Source organism: Strongylocentrotus purpuratus, unplaced genomic scaffold (assembly GCF_000002235.5).
Source record: "Strongylocentrotus purpuratus isolate Spur 01 unplaced genomic scaffold, Spur_5.0 spur5_scaffold_6, whole genome shotgun sequence".
Lineage (NCBI taxonomy): Eukaryota > Metazoa > Echinodermata > Echinoidea > Camarodonta > Strongylocentrotidae > Strongylocentrotus > Strongylocentrotus purpuratus.
This window is the reverse complement of record NW_022145612.1, coordinates 51,046,197-51,063,228: the sequence shown is the minus strand read 5'-3', so window position 1 is coordinate 51,063,228 and position 17,032 is coordinate 51,046,197. Positions and strand designations below refer to the sequence as shown.

The following is a 17,032-nucleotide window of genomic DNA, read 5'->3' as shown; positions in this document are numbered from 1 at the left end:
AAGTCAAAGGTTGCCTCACTCCAGGGACAAATTGAGAACTTTCGGTAAAACGAATGGAGAAAAGGACAGAAAAGAAAAGAGAGAGAAAGATAGAGAAAGAGACAGAGAGGGAGAGAGATGGAAAGAGAGAGAGAGAGAGAGAGAGAGAAAAAAAAAAGAGTGAGAGACAAACAGAAACAGAGAGAGAGAGAGAATCAGAGAGAAAGAAAGGGAGATGGGTGATGAGGTGAACAGGCACAGAAGGAATGAAAATATGACATATTACAGCAAAGTGAGGGAAAACGTGAGACGGATGTGCGGAAGAGGTACAGAGAGAGATACAAATAGAGACAGAGACAGAGAGAGAGAGAGAGAGAGAGGGAGAGAGAGAGAGAGAGAGAGAGGGAGAGAGAGAGAGAAAGAGAGAGAAAGAGAGAGACCCAAACTCCTATATGCAACAGGCTGGTGATTTCTTCCCAAGACCCTCATCAGAAATCTCCTCTCATTAAATTCACATGCCTTCTTCAAGGGCCTCCGCACACACCCCAAAAAACAAAAAAAAACATGAAGAAAATAAACCTTGTGCCCTACATCTTGGTCGCCTGCATGTTTTATTCATGACCTATTCTGTACGCATGCATGCACATCTATCTTGGATGCTCTAGCAGTATATCTTCCTCACTCACGCTTATCTGACTGTATTAAACTACAGCCCCCACAAATTTAGCCTGATGTATTCTGCCCACACACACAGTTCAGAATTTAGAGAGCTTTCTCAAGTAATCTTCCCTCTCTATCGTCTTTAGAAAAAGTAATCCTTGACAGATCACTTTTAGTTAAGTCTCTTGAAAAAGTGCAAACCAAGTAACTCTATGTATTTCAGTCCAACTACTTCAAACTAAATTATATACCATTTCAGAAAAAGTGTCGCCTCGAAAACCTGTATGAAAACACAAGATACTGTTGATGCTTTATCACCGACTACCTCAATTCTTCTTATAAAAAATTTGCCCATAATACAACCTGCTCTGAATATCTCAGCTGCATTTTGCATATAGATGAAACATCTTGAAATTGGGCCATCCCTAATTTCTAAAAGAGACTCTAGCACTTGTGAGTTTTTCCTTGAGCTAACAAATCTTCATGAATAATAAAATGTCATGGCTACTTATAGAATAATGAAGTATTTCTATTGAAAAAATCTCTATGGTGCATGTTTAATGTCAACAAAATAAAGTTAATATTGCCTGCCGGTCACAAGGAAATAAAGATACAGCTAGACATGATATCACTGACGCTAAGAAAACCCTTTTCTAACTTAAATTGCACACCCTAATATTAAGATGAAACTATATTTTTCAATGTCTGTATTTGTTTTCAGGAATTATAAGCATAGCAGCACACTTTGGAACAAATATAGATCTCACATTATCCATACATTCATGTAGCATCATGCATGCACATGTAGCATGCACATGGATTAGAATATATATTTGAAACTGTTATTAGAATTGATGAGCATGAAATACCACATTGGGTAGAATGTGTCTACTCGATCGAACCCAATGCTTTGTGAGTTTAAGGTCACAATATGGTGAAAAGAAATGATAAATTGCTGTTCAGTAGTGACGTAGATGCACATGTACGCATGGAATTGAAATTGATCCCTTGGGGGACGATACAGTCAAAATCATTTGTCATTCCTGGAGACTATACATGGACATATTTAAGCAGTATACAATAGAACTTGTAAAAATAAGTTCACAAATAGACATATAATATATGCGCAACTGCTCTCTTCCCTCTACTTGAGTTTTATTCATTATTGCATGTTTTATTCATTTCTTTCTCTTTTCTTTATTTCTCTCTCTCTCTCTCTCTCTCTTTCTCTCTCTCTCTTTCTCTTTCTCTCATCTCTCACTTTTTTCTCAATGTGTATCTCTCCATCTCTCTGTCTCTATCTTCTTTTTAAAGTTAATCATCATACTCATCACCATGCTACTCACTTGTAACTGAAATTCACTTGAATTGGGCTTATAATATTTCTTGTATACATTCATGTATATCATTAATTCTCCAGTAAAGTGGTGATACTAATAAGCTTTATGCTAATGACTGCTTGAGCAAAGAGTAATACAGAGCAATATTATGTGAAGCGCATAATTTGTTTAAAAACTATATCTCATCAAGGGGATATATATATGTGATAAACCTCATGATGTAAGCCTTTCATGATGAAGAATACATTTTGTAAATAACACACATGTCAGTTACAAATTATGGCAACCTTCATGCAGTTTTTCTCAATTTCCATGCAATATATCAAATTTCCCTTCCTTCAGACTTGGTAGGATTCTTATTTAAATTTACATGTAAGTACAACTCTCACATGCATCAATTCATCATTTTTGTCAAGTGCTGAGATATCATTATGCCAGGTATGTATAGCATACCTACTTGAAGTTACCTACATTTAGGTAGCATAAATTTGTGTGCATACAATGTAATAAGGGTGTTAACACTTTGCATTGTTTGATAATTATTATTAACAAAATAAAAACAATAGTCATAATATTTAAATTAAAGATACTTTTTTGTGTGTGCATAGATCTTTCCCCCAACTTGAAGGTTGCTATTTACAACAACCTACGTGGAGTAATTAGTGTTTTAGGAGCTTTAAAATTGTGAAAGTTTCTCTGAAGTTTGAGGGAAAAAAATATGTTATATGAGTAGAAAAGAGGATGAATTTTATCATTGTTATTAGGGTGAATAACAGTATGTGCATTTTTAACTACTCAATCTTTGGGTGAAATGCATATTTTCAAAGAAAGAACAATACATTTTTATCTCTACTTTGGTATTTTTATTCTAGAGTGATTCACAGCTTGACAGAGCTCTATCTTGTGTTTGGCTGTTGTATTGATCAGCTTGTCAAAGAGGCTGCACAGTATGGTCATGGTTGGGATACCGGTGTGTTGGCTCAGTCAGTAGAGCGTCCGCCTCACAACCAGGAGGTTGTGGGTTGGAACCCCGGCCGTGTTGTACCAAAAGACGTCAAAAGACGGGAGTTGCTGCTACCTACCTTGTTTGGCGTTCAACAATAAGGGATAGAGCACGGCGCTGCTCAGTGGCTACCGGGCTCACGATTAATTGGGCAAAAGGAATTTCCATTTTCGGTTTGACTTAATAAAAGTTCGAGTGGACTTTAAAAGATTATTATTATTATTATTTATAATTTAATATTCCATAATTGTCCTTGTATTGTAAACATTGTAACTTCTGTGTGAAGTGTGTGTTTTTCCTGCGTCACTAAAAAGTAATTATGTTGACATTTGTATATGATCACCCAACATCGCAAAAGTCAAGAATTTCCCTCTGCAACTTAAAGGTTGAACACAATAAAATTCACACAGGACCGCACTCATATTTTTATCAAGGGCAAGACAAAACAAATCCATGATGGATCATTCACAAGGTCGAGAAAGGATATGAATACTAATTCTTATTGATCCGAGTGGAAAATATCAAGTTTTGACAGTTTTACTTGAAGTTTAAACATGAAACAATTGCAGTCTTTCAATCATCGTTCACACTTATATTGAATCACACATTCACAATTTACAGTCACATCAAAGACAAAGAATTAAACAAATTGTAATGGCATATCATTATCAGTCACCAGTCACTCACACAAATACAACTTACAAGGTCAAGGAACGACAGAAAAAGTCTAACTTTATATTCTTTATATTCACCTATTTACGGTCACGTTTTACAATTTTAATAAAAAACTTACCGCTTTTATCTTGAAAAATTTGTCCCCAGAGAAGTCTACCCAGTTCAGGAATGAGGCAGACTTGTTATTGAAGGTGGAAAGTCTGAAGACTTCCACCCACGGTCACGCCCCTGTTATCGAGAATCTGGTGGAGCTTTGACGCCAAACCTCTCCCTGGCGTGTTGGTCACTGACCCGCTTCAAACACCCCGCTGATCGGGGTGTTTTCCCACGACAGTTGTTCTCGCTCTTAATGTATTCTTTTACGATTGCCGTAACTTTAACAAAATTCTGTCAAAGGGTAACATTCACAATCATTGAAGATTAATTGTCTATTATTGTACTAATTTCGGTCACCAATCGAAGATTTGAGCCTGATTTGAGGCGAACTCACTCGAGCGCGCTCGTCGTCTGCAGAAGATGTGAAACGAAAGTTGATGATAGAAACTATGGTAAGCCAAATGTGCAATAATTAAAACTCAATTTGCTATGATTTCTATTTCTATGGATTTTAAGAAGATAAACAGATCCATGTCCTTCACCTCTAATGACGTATCATGGGTCCAGCATGGGATAAAATATGAATTAATTGATGGGGGGGGGGGGTGGGGGAGGGATTATGAGAGGTTGGTGATACTATCACACCCTCGATCACCTTGTATCATCTTCTTTTCAAATTTCTTTCTCCCTCTCCCTTACTCTTTCCCTTCCCCTCTTTCACCATTTTTATTTGGAGACAGGAGCATGTGTCTCCATGCCCCATGTAGCTACAATGTTGGAATCTTCAATATATATCAACATACTTATAGTTCTACTACAGTGTCACTGAACTGAAGTTTAGCTCAAAACTTTTGAACTTATTAGTAGAAATGTATTGATGCTCTATAGATATAAAAGTCACTAAAAAATAAAATAAAAAAAATAAAATGTAATTATTCATCCCTTGTCAAAATATTTTGCTTGTTGTTTTGTCCTTTCCCTATTATTTTCTTGTGAATTTGTCATGCAAGGTTAATCATGTAAATGTATCCATCAGATGGGGGTGGGGGTGCATTATCATGGTTCCATTCTTCCTCAAATGCTGGCTAAGTCACATGTCAAACACGTCTTTAAAATTCTGCGACCAGCAAAAAGGGAATTTAAAAAGATGAGCCATTGCCCCACACCAAAGTAAATAAATAAATAATGAAAGTAAATTTCATCATGTTTTTTTCAGGTGCCTTTTGAGGTCTAAAATTGCTGGGGGAGGGGGTATAGGGGGGCAATTATTAGGGGCTCATTTTGTTTGTGTGTACTCCATGCGTACTTAATTTGACTTTTTCCAATAAACATGTGCTGTACCATTCAAGACATAAGAAGACACCACAAAATTCCCAATCAAATGAGAAATACAAAGTTACAGAAAACACAAGACCCATTTTGAATATACAAGTCAACAAGTATATTTTGTTTCAAACATATTTGATCAGTGACAACATGATTTCATTTAGAAAATATCTTTTCTACACAACATACAAAGGCATCATCTGGGGGCGTATCACAAGGCAATATGGGCCGCTATCGCTCATAATAATATACAGTTTTCAATTGTGACAATAATAACTTACAATAGTCAATTATATGGCTGTTTCCTTCAGAATTATACAATATATGCCTTCCTAATAAAATAGAGCATAGGAACACATGACAACGCATGATGCAAAATGAGACAGACCTCAAACAAATCACATACTCACAAAATAGTACACACTTGCAAACATACATTTAACAAATACTAATATTTGAGTCTCTTGCAAGTCACTTGTTCTGTCCAATTTGGGCTTTGTCCAAAAGAGAAATCATTTTGTGCAAGCAGAATATAGAATTTTATCAATTATCATTCATATAAATCTCAATAAATACATTCATTCTTAACAAAATTCCACCAAAATAACATGTGATGATATACACATTACAGACATGCAAAATTCTCTCTTAGAAATTATTTGCCATCACTTTACAACATTATACCCCATCTTACAAAAAAGTCAAAGTGTAGCAATTGTAGAATTCAACCTTATTATAATATAACTATTGTTACAATATACCTAGACAAATTTTGAATAGCAAATAACATATTTATTGACAGAGAACTCTTTCAATAATATAAAGTTTGTTTACATTATATCCTATTATCTATAAATGTTATCAATAAAGGTACTTGAAGTATTCAAAAGGCACCTCTGTTTTAAACTCATTGTAAACAATGACTGAAATTCCTTTTAGTTTATCTTTTATGTAGGCTCTTAAAACATATAATCTAATCAATTACAAACTACTGTTCATCACAAAAGAAAATATAATCTTCTCTGTGTGTCACTGTGCAGGAAAATGGACAATAAAATGTTGGAGATTGAGTTTTCAATGTGATAAAAGTGTCAAGGCATTTCATTGCTTGAAGGGGATTGACCTTTTACATCAAAAATAATGATTAATAGTTTTACATCAATAAGTACCAAAAATAACATGTGATGATATACAGATTTATACAGAGATCAATTAAATAAAATATGGATAGATGGTAGCATTTTGGTAAAGACCACAATTTTTTAGAGATCTGTGATTGAATAATATTGATTTATTGTCTGTTAGGAGCCAGAACCCAGAAGGGCATTCAATCATTAGCTTCTGCAAAGAGGTAACACCCTTTGGTTTCTCAACAGACAACATATCATTGCTTGAGTTTATTCTTATATCTTGTTGAAAACCCTCATTCCGGTTCAATCCAGATAACAAAAAGGCAACAGGATACCTGCTTATCAATATAGACAACACAAAGAGAATTGTGGGGGTGATCATGATACCATCCATATATGATGGGAAATAGTTTTGACATGCCCTTTCTCCTTCAAAACCTCAATCTTGTTCAGTTACAGAAAGGCAATAGGATACCTGATTATCAATATAGACAACACAAAGAGATCTGTGAGGGATGATCACAATACCATCTACATATGATGGAAATCGTTTTGACTTGCCCTTTCTCCGTCAAAACCTCAATCTTGTTCAGTTACAGAAAGGCAATAGGATACCTGATTATCAATATAGACAACACAAAGAGATCTGTGGGGGTGATCATAATATCATCTACATATGATGGAAAATAGTTTTGACTTGCTCTTTCTCCTTCAAAACCTCAATCTAGTTCAGTTACAGAAAGGCAATAGGATACCTGATTGTTGATAAAGATAGACAACAGAAAGAGCACTTTGGGGGCTTTTGTTGTAAGCACGTGGTGAAAGTTGTAAGCATACAGTGAAAGCACAGAGATCAAGGTTCATACTCTTTGGTAATTTTGAACTCATGATTGGTATTCTATCTGATTTAGAAGTCACACTTTGGATACAAAAATACAAAATAGAACAATTGTGTGTTAACATCATGATGGCATCCCAGGCTATATTCATAAATCCCTAATTACTAAATACTCTAGCACGAGTAAACAGCTGATGGTGGGTGGTTATTTAAAAAAAAGGCCCATCCTCTAATACATACAATTGAAACCGAGTGTCTACATTTTACATGTACATGTGCAAGTCCCAATTACTGATTGCAAGCATTCAACTGAAACACAAACATGTATCTTACATGCATGGTATTTGTATATATTATTTCATAGAAAACTACTACCACCCATTACTCTATTCCAGTGCATAATCTGTCATTAGCATAAATTACGATAAAAAATAAAGCACCTTATATATGAATCATCTCCCTGCATATCAATCTATGAGAGAGCTATAAAAAAAGAAAAGAGGATATGACCACAAACCATTGTGATGGGCAATAGTATCAATATACAACAATACCCTTACATGTATCTACCAACTATTTAGTTTATAATTGGTCATAAAAAGAACCTTTTGTGTATAAACAATAAATACAACACCATTGTAATACCACTTTCTCTAGTGTGCGCTTTTTACAGATGAAACACGCGAGTTATAAATATTGTATATATATCAAAAGCCATAAATAATGTGCATGATGGTGATGGACTTTCTATTCATGGACAATAATGGTTCCGATTTAAAAAGGTAGGCACCATTTCTTGATGATAAACGAGGTAATTTACAAAGTGTCACTTTTGAAATTGGCAGCATCCATCAGCGAGTGGGCAACATTGCCGACAGATCTAAATGACCGTTACGTCAACAGAGACCTGCATTGGTCAGTTCCGGGCCATTACAATCCTGACAGATTAGGTTGACACTGCAGGCATGCCATGAAGTTGAATTCTTTTGTAGATATGTTTTATCTTCCCTTTCACTGTGTGTTTTGAGGTCTGGTATGTTTGACTCGTGTTGCATCTCTTGTTTATCATTCTACACCACATCAATCTATCGCGAGTCATAGACATGCCAATTATCTTTCTTTATCTATCTTATTTGTCAAGATGATTATCATTTTATTTATTTTTGCCACTCCCTTTAGAAACACAATTTTAAAAGCCTCATCAAAGGGTTACATAATTTTATGTTTCTTTCTTACAATAATTTCTCTGTTGTTATACATCTGATAATTTCATGCATGAAGAAAGCTTGGAGTGGTTATTTTCAAAAATTGTCTTCTTTTTTAAAATCAAAACATTTATGTCTTGCTCATTACAGCAAATCACACATTGGACTGATGTTGCTTTACATAAACATCTCTTGAAATCACAAGTAGAATGGCAATGTCATTGATATTTGATCTTACAAAATAAAGGGGGGGGGGTCCATTTACAGGTGTATTCATTTTGCAATATAGCTCCTGCAACTAAAAATACTAAGTGTGTTCTTCATAAATACAATCATTTTATTAAAAAATAATTAAAAAATAATTATAATTTGTACTGTGGAGAGTCTTCTTAAATGAAACAAGAGAACATGACGTAATGATTTACATAAAGTCTGGCGTTGGCTGGTAGTCTGATGCTTCAATAACACATAATGTAAAATACCTTGGTAAAACAATGTGTGACAAAACAGCACTATTGTAGGCATTAATGAGTGGCAAGTGGGGTGTAAAAATGATAGCTGAGTGCAGCAAAGACTTCTATTAAAGCTTCCTTGTTTTTCTGTGTGTTACCATAATAATGTTAATAATAATAATAATCAACAAAAATAATAATAATAATAATAACAATAAAAATAATAAATAACAATAATAATAATAGATACAGAAATTTGAAGTGAGCTATGCATTTGTCAAACATTTTCTTTTTTCAAATCGGTTTACAGATCACGTGTGAATGTGGCCTAATGCACTATTCTCTAGAAAGCATTGCATTGTGATATTTCAATTAACTATATTGAAATCCTGAATCATGTATCAAGGCTACATGTAACGCACAACAAACGTCCCGAGTCCAGAGTGGTATTGCATCATTTAGTTGCATTTCCCATTGATGTTAATGAACTCTGAACAATGCTTTCTTACAAAGAGATTGGGCTGAGAAAACCAAGGTCTCAATCATGTTTAATGAGATTGGCCAATATTTACTATTTTAGTAATGATAAAATCAGAGATGCTCCTGAGAGTCATGATTACTTTATGCTTGGATTCCAGGGGTTTTGTGTTTCAAGAGTACCGGTACCAAAAAAGAAAAAATGTTCAATGCATGTAAAATTGCTTTCTAAACACCTTGTTCACATATAACCAATTAAACTGTCTCAAAAGTAACCGGACTGCAAAATAAAATGACATTAGCATAGTGCACCTAACATTTCTGCATCTTATAAAAACTCAGATAAGTGAGCGTGTCTAGCATTATTGTGCCAACATACATTTTCTTCACAGCATCATGTACGGACAAGACGTAATCCATCATTAAAATGTAGTTTATCACTATAAAACTGATTACAAATGCACAGCTGAATGGCTCAAAAGTTGTGGCAAAGTATGAGAGTTTGATATGCAGCATTATATCTGAGTTATATCTTAATCGTACTGAAAAGCATATCATTATATCTCCTGAATTGTTCTTTGATATAAAGTTTTTTTTTTAATGTAATTATATCAAATCATGATCATGCCCACAAATCAAACCTGGCAACAACTCTGCATAGATATGTTTAATGCTGCATGATTGAAGTTGCTGTCCCCAACCCCTTTAAAAATAACTTGAAATTGAATGAAATACAGGTTTTACAAAAATCAATGCAGTATAGATTTCCTTTCTACGTAACAAAAGAAAATAGCTATACCACAATTCATGCTAAATATGCATTTAAAAAAAATTTGTATTACATTCCAAATCAGCCATTGATATCAATGTTAACATTATTCCCAGTGCTAATGCTCTACCACAAATTGATGCATCATCGATAAAAACCAGCAAATATATCTCTTTTATAAACATGATCACGATTCAAACAAAATATATTCATAATTTCTTTCTTGTTAATTGATTTTTACAAACGGCACTTTTCTTGTCCAAGGTATGTCATTTTTGTTTTTCAAAAAAAAGAAAAAAGAAAGAAAAGGGTCAACACATGAAAAGAACTGTATTATATTACTGTTCTAAAAATATTCAAAATGATGTCATGATTATATCAAATCTTATAAAGGTTTCATTTAGAAATATACAAAGAGAGTTCAAACTTCAGCATTCTATTTCTTAACATGCACCTTTCTTTCAAGTGGTTTTCTTTGCAAGTTAATCACAAGGTGCATAGAGGTGATTACAAAATGGTGTGAGCAAAAATCTCTAGTTTCCAAATTCATGAATAAATAAAAATACATACATGACATAACCCGATTCCAAAGATATCTGCCAGGACCCAAAATAGTTTGTAAAAACTTGATTCATGCCCTTCTGGCTCTCAGTAAATAATATTATACAAACAAAAACTTGAAATTGAGTTTTCTCCATCTGTGCATCATAGTGTATAAATGAATTCAAACTGAAATAGAAAAAAAAAATGAAATTGTAATTGTAATTTCTAATATGAATCATAAACACAAAGCTTAAAAGTAATTTTTTTCTTGATAAACTTGTCATATTTGAAATTGTGCCCTGAAAACCGCTGAATAGTACGTTACTCCTGGATATAATGCTGTTAACTTGTATAATCTGTCAATGCTGGCTTTCTGAGAGTAAACCATTCCATTCCATAATTGAGAACTTACTTTTGATTTCTTCAAATAACAGCTGAACTAATCTCTAATAACTAATATCTATTAACAGTATACCTTGGGACACCACGATTCTTTACTAGCTACAATAAACTGCATATAAAAGATCAGAGTTGGCGACAGAATAATATTCTTCAATATAATATATAAATATATTAGCACCATAATCCAGGACAGTCTATATCTCAAGTAACTGTCATGACCTGATATACATCAAATAAAATGAACTAATTCATATCATTAAGATTTGTTCATTAGATACCTGTAGTTTGTAAGATGATCCCGATATTAAAACAGTGTTGGTTTACCCAATCTACACAAGACGGTAATTTCAATTCAGAATTCAGAGTTTAACAAAAGTATAATATCAATATAGGTGGAGAAAAAGAATGGCATAATATGTAAATTATAGAAACATATCCCACATGGACTGTTACTAATGATAAAATGATGCATATTGATTGATTGATGTACTTATTTAAATAAACAAAGTCACTCTACATTTGCACGACACTAGAGCAAAGATATAAAGATATAAAGCTGTGAAATAAAAATTGTATCTACAGACAATATCAGTAGTGCATCAAAAAAGTAGCCTGATGCAATACAATTATATATTATAAGAAATAGACTTCATAACAAATAGAGGTGAAAGGTTATTGGGTGGGGTTAGGAGACACTCTAGGGTGGGGTCAGGGGTCAGAGGTCAGAGGTCAATTTTAGGGTGGTCCCATGGAAGGTAATGCTGGTGTGCTGAGAAGTCCAATTCTCTGCTTCTGTTTCCTCTGTTCAGTCATCTGTGGAATGAAGAAAACAAAAAACAGTATATAATTACGATCTATTTCCAGTTGGGAAACATCTCATTATGCATGTTATATGGATGTTAAGGTAAATAACAATGGTAGTCATGTAATTGATTTATGTAAAACTTTAGGTCTTGCTATTGTCAATGGTCGGCTGGATGATGATAATGGTATTGGAAATTTCACATGTTTCAATAAGAATGAGGGTTGTAGCACAATTGATTATGCTATTGTTTCTCATGAATTGTTTTATAACATACAAAACTTCCAGGTTGACTTATTTGATAAGTGTTTATCGGACGTTCATTGTCCTATTGTTATGACTTTGCAATCAAAGCATACACACAACCAAGAAATACACGATGTTAAAGTAGGGAGGGGTGATACCCAAATTAATACCTTTTTGTGACTTGTCTAAACCCAGGTACATGTTTTTTAAGTGGGATTGTGAAAATGCAAATGAATACTCAGATAGGCTGCACAGATTAACCGTACAATTGGCAGGAATTATGGGAAATATTCATGGAAATGTAAGTCAGGAATTGGTAGATCATTGCTACTCTGAGATCTGTAAGTCTTTTTTACAGGCTGCATAAGATATTGGTGTGTGTAAGTGGGAACAGTCAAAGATAGCAAGGAGTCATAGAGAACAGCATAATGTGAATTCGGCGGCATCACAACTGTGGTTTGATGCTGATTGTGAAGCTGCTCGTAAAGAGTATCTTAATTTAAGGAATAGGCTAAGCAGGAAAATTCAGCTAGGTAGAAGATTAGATGTTCAAGTATTACAGAAATTGATGTTTTACAAAGTGACTTTCTTTTGGCAAGTAAGAAATATAAAAAATTGCTAAGGTACAAAAGGAGGAATTACGGTAAAGACTTTAGTGCCTCTTTACGGTCCTTGAAAAAACAAGGAAACCCAAGAGCATTTTGGGATTTATAAAACAGTAATGGTCGTCAAATTAAAATTGCAATCAATGTTTTTTTGGGTGATCTTGTACAGCATTTTAAATCTCTAGGAAATGTATGTAAATCAGAGGATAATTCAGAGGAAAGGATGCCTTTGGATGCTGATGATGTGATGATACAAAATGATGGTTTGAATGAACCTATCACATTAGAAGAGGTTGAATTAATGAATAATAAATTGAAAAATGCAAAAGAATGTGGTAAAGATTTGATCAGAAATGAGTTTTTGAAAAGTTGCCCCTTAGAAATGCGTAGGGTTATTGTTGATTTGTTCAATATTGTTTTGGATAGTGGCATCGTACCCTCTGAATGGTGTATAGGAGCGATTATCCCAATTTTTAAGAATAAAGGTGAAAACACAAATCCAGATAATTATCAAGGAATTACCTTGCTAAGTTGCCTTGGTAAACTGTTTACCTCAGTCTTGAATAAAAGAATTTCTAGCTTTCTTGATAGTAATCGTATGTTAGGTGAGGAACAAGCTGGGTTTCATTCAACATATTCAACCATTGATCATGTGTTTGTTTTGAAGACCATTATCAATTTTTACCTACAGAAAAGGAAACGCTTATATTGTGCTTTTATAGATTATAAAAAAGCATTTGATTTAAATGATAGGAAGTTTTTGTGGTTTAAATTGTTAAAAATAGGTGTGAATGGCAAAGTCCTAAATGTTGTTAAAAGCTTGTACAAATGTGCGAAGCCCTGTATTTCTGACAACAGCGCAATGTCTGAATTTTTCTTGTGTAACGTTGGAGTTAGACAAGGTAAAAACCTTTAGCCATTGCTGTTTGCCGTTTATTTAAATGACTTTCAAGAGCATATTGCCAAAATTTATCCTGGCTTAAAAATTTTAAATGAAGAAATAGATAATACCTTACAGGGTGACGAATTAGAGCTTTTTTTTAAGTTGAAAGTTGTCTTGTTTATTGTACGCTGATGACACGATCATTTTGGCAGAAAGCCCTGACGAATTACAAGTAGCGCTGAATGCAGTACAAGGATATTGTGATACATGGCACCTAACAGTCAATGCGAGTAAAACTAAAATAATGATTTTTTCCAGAGGGAAAGTTAGGAAGATACTAAATTTTATGTATGGTCATGCAAAAATAGATGTGGTATATGATTTTGCTTATCTCGGAGTACAGTTTAATTATAATGGTAATGATAATGGCAAAGCAGATAGTGCAGGCTAGAAAAGCGTTGTACAGTACATGTATGTTGACTAAAGCGAAGAAAATACAGTTGTCAGTTAATAATTCAATGTCATTTATTTGACCATTTGATTTTGCCTATATTATTGTATGGTAGTGAAATCTGGGGACATGAAGATATAAAGCAGATTGAAGTTTTCCATAGGAAATTCCTCAGAACGTTATTATCTGTAGATTCATATACTCCAGACTATATGGTTTATGGAGAAACTGGACAAGGTTTGATTTTGAATCATGTGAAGGGTAAATTAGTTAATTTTTGGTCAAGAATTTTGAGAGGTAAAGATAGCAAATATTCATATGTCCTTTTAAAATTCATTTCTGCCATTCATAAAGATGAACATTTGGAATTTACTTCCTCATGGTTAAAATTGATTGAAGACACATTTAATCAAGCTGGTCTCTCCAATATTTGGCAAGGCCAAAATAGTGGATTTGGCTTAAATATTAATTCTTTGTTAAAACTGAGACTAAATGATATTTTGGGTCAGGAATGGAGAGATGCAGTATGGTCAAATCTCATTTGCACAAATTATAGAATATTTAAATGCAACCATATATTTGAAAGCTATTTACTCACCCTAAATAAAACTGATGGTTTTACTCTCTGTAAGTTTTGGTGTAGATCACATAAATTACCAGTAAACAAAGGTCGGTTTGATGCGAACACACCACATTGTGATATGCAGTGCATACTCTGTCTGTCCACTGATATAGGAAATGAATTTCACTATATTTTTGTTTGTCCATATTTTCAAAGGGAGAGATGTTTATATGTATCAAAAAAGTATTGTAAGTCTAAGCTACCAAGTGCTATGCACATGACAGAACTTTTTAATACTAGAAGCACTTCTCAGTTGAAGAATTTAGCAAGATTTACTCGCCTTTATGATGTTGAAATTTAATAAAAAAACAGAGAAAGAAGATAGTTCAAGCATTTCAAGAAGTACAATTAAGAGCTGAACCTACACGTACTTGTAGGGGTAGGATAGTGAAACAGCCTACTTTGTTTCCTATCTAGCTTGTAAATAGACTGCATTATACTTATCCTTTTATTATTGTCACTATCTATATTGTACATGTATATATACTTTGTGTTTACGAGTTGGTTCATTGTTCAAGTTTGTACTTTCATACACGTATATACCTATTATTGTTTGTATCTTTGTGTCATTATCTATGTATAATGTATGTGAATTGTATTCATAAGTCATGCATTGCTATTTATACTTTTATGTTTGTTTGTACTCTCATTGCCCAAGAGGGGGTCAAAGAGTCAATAAAATTCTACCAATAAAATTCTACAAATTCTACAATGCAAACAAATATATCTATGAATGATTAGGATATCATGATATCTCTTTGCAATAATGATTACTTCAATACCTACATGCATATGCTTCCAGTCTGCTCAAATTCTGAGCAAGAATGTCTGAACTAAATTTGTGTAGTATGATATGTAGGTTCTTCAATTGAATTTTATTTAAATTTATTAACAACAACAAATCACAATAAGGCCTAAACAAAAAAGATGTTGTACTGCCCTTTGCGACTGACCCCAAAATCTTGAAATCTACAGTCCGCTTTTCAAAAACAAAAACAAATTTAAACGATTAAAAAATAAAATGTTTAAAGGCCCACTGCACTACTGGTAGCTACTTCCGCCCTCTATATAACAAACAATGCCTAATCGGTGACCATTGGTCCCCCATGATCCTCTTGTTCTTATGTTAACTGATAGCTGAGTTGATGAGATAACCACCTGTCCAGTGACCTTGCAGAGCGGTCTAATCCCTCCTATAAACTACGGCAGATAAGCTTTAAAGGTAAAGACCAGTATTGGAAACGCCCCAATTTCAAAAAATGAAATGGAAGCTCTTATTATCAATCATGTAAAAGAAATGTTTTGAATATTACATGATGATAAAAAATTTGACGGGAAACCGCCTGTTGAGAGATATGTGTACAGTGCTTCTATGAAGCTTTTCGAAGACTTGGCCAATTTTTTGATCATTTTGATGATTCCAGAACCTTGCAGTACATCTATGCTAGATGATCAACCTTTTCTGATCGATTTCACAACGTTTCTTTCACAATGCAATCGCATGACCATAACTAGTCTTTAGCTTGACCCATTTCAATCTGCATACCGTCCCCACCACAGTGTAGAAACCCTCCTTGTTAATGTATCCAACTTTATACTCCAGGAGATGGATGGCGGAAAAGTAACTGCTATGGTACTCCTTGATTTGTCTTCCGCCTTTGACACTGTTAACCACACTGTTCTGGTGAATACCCTCATGTCACTCGGTATTAAAGGTCAAGCCCTGGAATGGTTTAAATCATACCTGTCATGCCATTCTCAAGCTGTCTTGATAAACGGCTACCTTTCAGATTTTGTACCACTTACATGCGGAGTTCCACAAGGCTCTGTGGGCGGGCCCACGCTTTTTTCGTTATATTTAACGGGTTTGAAGAGTATTTTTCATCGCCATTCTCTCTCTTATCATGTTTATGCTGATGATATTCAAATATATACTTCTTTCAAACCCAATCAGAGCAATGCAGCCAGCGCTATCCATAACATTGAGACTTGTGTACAAGATGTTCATAATTGGTTAAACTCACATTCACTGAAATTAAATCTCGCCAAATGCGAATTTATAATGTATGGTTCTGAGACTCAGTTAGAGAAGATTTCTTCCATCACTTCAATTACTCTTGCTGGACATGAAATTACCCTATCTAATGTATGTCGCAACCTTGGTGTGTTTCTCGACTCAAACATGAAAATGTCTACTCAAATTCAATATGTCTCAAAATCAGTACGTTATCAGTTACGCAATTTGGGTTTTATTCGTAAATATCTTAACCGTGGTGCCACCGAGAAAATTACTCATGCTTTGATTTCTTCTCGCTTGGATTTTGGTAATGGCCTTTTGTTTAGTTCGCCTCACAACCTACTCGCAAAATTACAAAGATTACAGAATGCTGCTGCTCGTGTCGTGACCCTGTCCAACAAGTACAGTCACATCACACCAGTCCTCAAATCACTCCATTGGTTGCCCGTAGAAAAACGTGTTGTTTTCAAGATTATTTTGCTATTATTTCACTGTATACATGGCTCTGCTC

General features: G+C 34.1%; 1 protein-coding gene across 10 annotated transcripts in view; it reads right to left on the bottom strand.

Moving 5' to 3' along the window:
- Nucleotides 1–5,179: 5,179 nt before the first annotated feature.
- The window catches only part of LOC594527 (inositol 1,4,5-trisphosphate receptor), a 108,209-nt gene continuing 96,356 nt past the window's right edge, over nt 5,180–17,032 (bottom strand). For all 10 annotated transcript variants that reach the window (XM_030972394.1, XM_030972395.1, XM_030972396.1 and 7 more), the window contains one exon: nt 5,180–11,708. In XM_030972394.1, the coding sequence (XP_030828254.1) occupies nt 11,631–11,708 (78 nt within the window). In that variant the 3' untranslated portion in view covers nt 5,180–11,630. The remainder of the gene's footprint in view (nt 11,709–17,032) is intronic.